Source organism: Branchiostoma floridae, chromosome 18 (assembly GCF_000003815.2).
Source record: "Branchiostoma floridae strain S238N-H82 chromosome 18, Bfl_VNyyK, whole genome shotgun sequence".
Lineage (NCBI taxonomy): Eukaryota > Metazoa > Chordata > Leptocardii > Amphioxiformes > Branchiostomatidae > Branchiostoma > Branchiostoma floridae.
In genome coordinates this window covers 82,079-89,228 of record NC_049996.1, presented here as the reverse complement: position 1 = coordinate 89,228, position 7,150 = coordinate 82,079, and the positions used below count along the sequence as shown (strand labels likewise).

At 42.3% G+C, this 7,150-nt stretch overlaps 1 protein-coding gene across 1 annotated transcript; it reads left to right on the top strand.

The window, feature by feature from the left end:
• Nucleotides 1-210: 210 nt before the first annotated feature.
• Nucleotides 211-7,022, top strand: LOC118406273. The gene is made up of 5 exons (XM_035806208.1): nucleotides 211-712; nucleotides 1,147-1,584; nucleotides 1,887-2,076; nucleotides 5,607-5,836; nucleotides 6,336-7,022. The coding sequence occupies exons 2-5, from the start codon at nucleotides 1,154-1,156 to the stop codon at nucleotides 6,556-6,558; spliced, it is 1,074 nt and encodes a 357-aa protein (XP_035662101.1). The 5' UTR covers nucleotides 211-712; nucleotides 1,147-1,153; the 3' UTR covers nucleotides 6,559-7,022.
• Nucleotides 7,023-7,150: the final 128 nt, after the last annotated feature.

The following is a 7,150-nucleotide window of genomic DNA, read 5'->3' as shown; positions in this document are numbered from 1 at the left end:
AAGTCCGTATGCGGTCAGTATGGAAGTCTGAGCTGCTGCCAGACTAAAAAATGTGTGAAAAAAATAATAGAAATTGGACAAATATAAACATATGGAAGATGCCAGATAACTCGTTGCAGTCTTCGAACGGGGATGTGTTTTTTTTTGGGGGGGGGGGGGAGGGGGGGGTCCCTGATTTGTAACGTTGGCTAGGTCTCTTGTGCCGGGAAACCCAATTTGCCTAGAAAGGGAGTTTGCCATGGGAAGGAGTTTCAACCGGTCACGAGGAAACTGCAACGGAGGCTAGAAAATAATTTCGTTTTGCGTTCCATCTAACTCGTCTGGCATGGTATCCGTCTGTTTTTGTCCAATTATTCCATGTTATGTGCCACCAGTATAATACGAAAGATTTGAAAGATTACTCAACGAATCTTACAGACAAAGAATGAATTTTCGTACGTTTGGTCGACACTTTTACGTCTCACGCACATCATTGTATTTGAAGTCATTGACCCACAAATGTGTTGTATCGTGTGTTCTCTGCATGACCTGCAGCCTACATTGTATTTGTGTACTTATTGAAGGAGTCTCCGTGTCAGAAAAGAAATGTTAACTTAATAAATCTAGTCGTCGACTTTCATTTTTTTTAATAAACAGAGAAATGGGTGGAATACATCACTGTGGATGCCAGGGAAGATGAGAACCTTGTCAACGGTTGTACCTGCCATGCCTGGTGAGTGGCTGACTATAGATTCAATACATACTTTATTTGACCACTGACCACCGGTTTCGAGTTCATTCAGTCGTGATTATGCCGACTACGTATATTCATACAATGAATTCTATGTTTTTTTGTCTTTTAAACCGACACGTGCACTGTTGTATGAAGTGGTGATGCGTACGCACAGATTAGGTGTTAGTTATGATATGTATCTAAATTTCTTAGAATTCCACCTTCTCCTGAAAAAGTGATCTTTTGGTACCTATCACTTTGTAAATTGTTGTGCAATTTACGTGTTTCTGTTACATCAAGATGGTATTTGCACATATTAATGGACATTCTTGTGCTAATTTAGTTTATGTAAGTTCATTTAGAAACTAGTCAAAACGATGAACAAGAATGTTGATGCTTATACAAAAAAACTGATACATATTTTCTCTACCCAGTCACATCATGCTGTTGGTGAAGGGTTACATGCTGGCCTGCGGGCACACTCTGTGCTCCGGCTGTCTGGATAACATCACAGAGTGCCCGCTGTGCAAGTGTGCCCGTACGATCGCCGGCCCAAACATGGCTTTAAGGTCATTGGCATTGGGCCTTAAAGCCAGTTGTCAGTTTGGGTGTGTCACTGGGACTGTGGAGGACATCCTCAAGCACCTGATGACCTACTGCCCTCGGGTGAAGGTTGCCTGCACCCACGCTGGCTGTGGCGTGCTTGTTCCACGAGAGGATATCAAAGACCACAGTGATCGCTGTGAGTGGGCTATAGTACGCTGCCCTTGTGGGACAGAGACGGAACGACTGGACATCCCCGAACACCTGTCCACCGTCTGCCCTAAGGCGAACATAAAGTGCCATATGGGCTGTGGCGCGACGATCCGGAGGTAACTTGACTTTTGACTTGTCCTATTCTATATGCCTTAGACACCTTTTCCACTAGTCACTAGGTGTCACATCTAGTGGCTAGTGGAAAAGGTGTCTAATGTGCACGTGTCTTTACCGGTATTTTCACCATTATGACCAATGTCACTGTGTTTCAATTGTGCAACACTGTTCCTGTACATTCCCTTTACTGGTTTTCTGTTTTATGTCATGTATCATGGTGAAGAAAGAAAGAAAGAGAGATAGAGCGAAAGATAGATAGATAGATAGATGTCGATATGATTCCTTCACTTATACTCACCAGGTGTGAGGCGTTTGGACACCAAACGACATGTCCTGACGCAGTTGTCCCCTGCACTGTACGCGGATGTCCGGAGATCGTACGTCGCCGTGAGCTGGCAGACCACATGGCCAAGTCCATGGAGCGACACGCTCGTGTCGCTTCAAACTTGGCCATGTGCCTTCAGAGGCAGCTTGTTGCTCACAATTGGGTGGTGAGTACATTGACTAACTGCTTTTATTGATTCGCATGTTCAGTATATGTCACAAGTTGTGTAGCTTTCGGCGAGTCGGGGTTGTTTGCAAAATGCGCGTCAACCATTCCTTATTCCATTGTCAATCCTTCCTTATACCCCCCTCACATTAGGCGAAAATCGAGGGGAAGACTAGTCTACAAGCTCTAAATGACATTTTAGTGAGTAAGACGTCCGGTGTTCTCACGATCATCTTGCAATTTTTAGGGATCGCCGGCGATTTTCAGGGATCGTACGATGGTCGCGGTGCAGCGAAACATGTTCTTAACTTAAGCGACAAGTCGCAAGAGATCTCTGAGATCGCAGAGCTCCTTATAACCCCCTCACATAAGGCGCGATTCGATCGGACGACGAGTCTGCGAGCTCTAAATTACGAGGAGGCATGACCCTGACGGTAAGGGGGGACTCTGCCATTTCCTCGTCGGCATATTACCGACGGGGGTATTACCGAGTCGCAGATCGTGCGTGCGTACGTACCTCGCAATGGTATCGGTCAATAGCCTTGCGTCAATCCAACGATTGAAGACCGACAGGTGAGCACAGACATAGTTAAAAACAGTGGAAGCGATATGATAAGAAACGAAATGTTGAATTGTGGCAAATCAATTTTCCAAAAACCTCTGCTCCATCTTTTTTACCTGTGCTTACAAAACGCATACTTCCCCGAAGAATGGTCGCTCAGCCATATTGTACCTATCCACAAATCCGGAGATACTTCACTCCCAGACAACTATAGAGGGATCTCTATTATAAGTTGTCTAGGAAAATTATTCTGTTCAATCTTAAACAATAGACTGTCTAATTACGCAGAAGAAAACAGCCTTTTCAAACCACAACAGGCCGGTTTCAGAAAGAATTTTAGAACAACTGATAATCTATTCACTTTGAACACGCTTGTCAGCAAATATATCAGTAGAAATTCACGTCTATACGCTTGTTTTGTGGATTTTAGTAAAGCTTTTGATTCTGTTTGGCGAGAAGGTCTTTTACTAAAATTGAAGAAACTTGGGATAGGAGGCAAATTTCTCCTGACCATAAAAGATATGTACTCTAAAACTACAAATTGTATTAAAACAAACAGTGGTCTAACCGATACATTTGTAACTCACTGCGGGGTTCGACAAGGCTGTAACCTGAGTCCAACATTGTTCAACTTATTCATTAGTGACATAGCATCGGAATTTGATCATTCCTGTTGTAACCCTCCAGTTCTACACTGTATGAATGTACCCTGTCTATTATATGCTGACGATTTAGTAATATTCTCAGAGTCACAACGTGGCTTACAATCATCTTTGTCTAGATTAGAAGAGTACTGTAAATCCTGGAGGTTGAAAGTCAACCTTAAAAAGACAAAAATTGTAGTTTTCACAAAGGGTGGTCGGATACCAAAAGACTGTTCCTTCTTGTTCAATAGTAATGTAGTAGAAATAGTATCTTCGTATTGTTATTTAGGAATAATTGTCAACTCAGCTGGCACATTCAAAGCCAATCACAAATACCTATACAACAAGGGGCTAAGAGCTTTGTTTGGAGTCAGACAATCCCTTGACAAAGCTGATGCCCCGTTGTCTGTTAAAAACAAGTTATTTGACTCCTGTGTCAAACCAATTTTACTTTATGGGTCGGAGATTTGGGGCTCCTTCAAAAGTTCAAAATCTTGTCCAATCGAATCCGTACTTGTAAAATTCTGTAAACAATCCCTCAATGTCCCCAAAACAGCTAGCAATCTTGCTGCACGGGCGGAATTAGGGAGGTACCCCTTACAATTGGAGGCCTCCCTAAATGCCGTTAAGTTTTTCACTAGAGTTTGCTTGAATGTGCCGGCTGATAGTCTCCAGGCGGACGCACTTTTATGTCAATTAGAACTTGACTCTTTAGGTAGCAAATGCTGGGCTTCCGGTGTGCGGAAAACTTTAGAAGAATGCGGTTATGCCTTTGTTTGGCATTCTCCACACTCAATTGTTTCAAAAATGGCTTCAATCATCTCTGCTATTCAACAACGTTTAAAGGACATCTACTTTCAGACATTCCTACGCGAAATCCATAATGACAACAAAGGCAAATTCGCAAGGAACAAATTACGCTCATACAGACTGTTCAAATCCACCTACAACGAAGAAGAGTACCTTAAAATTCCGAACGAACGTCAAAGATCTATTATCACCAAACTACGAATTAGCTGCCACAAACTCCGTGTTGAATCAGGGAGGCACAACCGCACACCTCTGGAGCAAAGAATTTGTCAGTTCTGTAACCTGAACAAGGTCGAAGATGAAACCCACTTTTTATTAGATTGTAGTTTATATAGTAACGATAGAAGTATTCTTTTTAGCTATATTATAGGAAAGTTCCCTCGCTTTGAATATTTGTCTAGTGTTGAAAAATTCATTTTTCTTATGAGTTTTGATCAGACGATATTATACCAACACATCTCTAGCTACATATTTAACATTACTAAGAAACGAGAAGAAGTCGAACAAATGTATTAGACTAGATTTAGAATCTATGTTTTAGATTAGTATTAGAAACCATGTCTACTGTATTACTACCCTTTGTATCAATATGCCTGTACTTAGCCCGATAGGGCATGAATGTGCAATAAAGGCTATTACTACTATTACTATTAATCATCGAGGATGGAGAACGCCTGTCAATCGGGCAACGTTCGGATGACGTTCACCCGACTTCCGTTTGTTTACAAATATTGCATTTCTGGGAATGTGATGGTAATTCTAACATTGTGGCCCCTGTGGCAGTATGTAGGCTGGCTTTGTGACACACATTCCTATCTTGTGTCATTTCTATTATGCCCGCGCATTCCATTCATTGGTTAAAAAGATTACGACAACGAAATAAACAACATTTATTGATCTCTTGCCTTCTTTGAGGAACGTTTTGTGTTCCCTTGTCCGCGTGCAAGAGGTTCATTATCATAGATTTATTCACCGTCGTTCGCACGACCCTCGTTTATATGTGATGGGGACAGTTTTTGGGCGAAAAATACGCAAGACCATCTTAAGATCTTAAAATCAGCCGACCTTTCTGCGATCGCGAAGTTCGTCCGAAAATCGTATATACTGTGAGGGGGGTATTAAGGAGATTGGCTTCCTGGTAGGTTGATTGGCTACATTGTCAGTTCGCCGATCGTGTTACTACCTAAGAAAGTCATTTCGCTACCTTTGAATGCATTTTCTTTTAGCAATAGCAATAGAAATAATTAACCCGTGATGTGTTGTGTATTCACAGAAGTCAATCAATGAAATTATAACATCTGTCTCAGTAGATTGTTGCGATATGCCCATTATTCCACTAAAATTGGTACTTCCAAGAACGTACTTGGTATTGCTTGGCTTTTTCTATACGCTATTACATGTTCCACCAAGAGTTTTAAATCTAGAGTTTTAACAAGCTACTGATTGTTTCAATGTTGCTGCCTCTTGAATTTATGTTGAATTGTGTTTGAAAATAATGTACTTTCACTTTTATAGGGGGAAACGAAAGCTATGGCGGTGGCGGTGAAGGGGCTGGAGATGAATAGCTTCTCCTGGTTTGTCCATCCCTTCAAGGCGGAGCTGTTAAAGGGCAGGCAGGAGTTCTGCTCCCCTGTCTTCAGGGCCCTACAGGGAGGCTGGAGGATTATTCTCCAGAAGACCGAAGACCGCTGGCTCCTCAGTCTACAACTGACCACCAGGTCGGAGTCTGCACTTGTTCGCTTCAAGTAGGTCAACTGTTGATATTTCGTTTTGGGAATGAAGCAACCAACCACGAATTCTTGTATTATGGTCAATAAACAAATATTGCATATTATTTGGCCTTTGAATTGCTTGGCAAAACTGTTCTGTGGGTCGTTAGGATGGCAAATTATTATTTGTCTGTTCCAATGTTAAGTGCAGACTGTGATAGTTGACGCCCAAGACAATTCACGACTTGACAACTGCCTTTTTTCGGATGATATTTTGAAATGCCTTTGCGCTCGTAGCCTCCATAGCAGTCTCTGTGGAGCCTTTTTGGGGCTCATAATATACTAGTACTCTTGCTGGTCATTTCTTTTTCTATTGATTCGCTGATTGTCGACCGTCGCTGGTTACTGGCCCGTACAAAAAGAAATGACCAGCAAAAGTGTATAATGCGCCCCCAAAAAGGCACCAGAGAGAAAAGTAGCGGATGGGTTTGTTTTATCATCTAGTTAACCATAAATTGCTGTATTGTTTCTCCAGGTTTGTCATTCCGGCAAGCTCCAATGAGATGGGCAGTGAACACATCTACTTCCAGCATGACGGGGTTGTCTTCAGAGAGGGCACTGCCAAAGGCATGCATATCACAATGTCACCTGCCGACTTGGAGGCCTACGTCACGGCAAGGGCGACGGGGACTACAGTCTGTCAGGACTGCCTACTCGTCCAAATTTTTATGCAAGAAGTGGACACCGTCCAGGTGTAATCATCCATGGACTGTAGTCCACATTGCCCTGTCGTTACGTAAGTCTCCAAGTCAGGGTGTAATAAGATAACTAGAAAAGAATCTTTTAACGCTCTGTACTTTTGTTGTCTTTCCAGTCGTACTTTTACATCTTCTTTGTTTGTTTGTTTATTCTTTATTAAGCCAGGGTAAAACATATCGCCTGACGGCGTTTACACCTAGCATCTGACATCTAGCATTATATTTCAGTTATGAAGCCAAGGAATACACATATCCAATTTAGGTCGCCTCGAGGATCGTTGTTTTACTTGCTACCAGCTGTTATCCTTGCGCAGTAAGTCAGTTGTACTATGATTTACGCTTTAACCCACTTGTCGGGTACACGGAAGCACACTACGCACATTTTACGCTATCTGTTCCTGACTATTGTAATGATCTGTACAATAGAACTTTTTGTTAGTTTTATCATGTATATAGTGCTTTCCTGTGATCTGGTTATGCATCCATTTCTACTTGGAAAATAAATATTTTGTTCACAGTGTATTGTTTGTTCTTGATCAGATAACCGCGGGGCGGGGACCAGCTGGCAGGGAGCGTATCAAACGATCGCGAG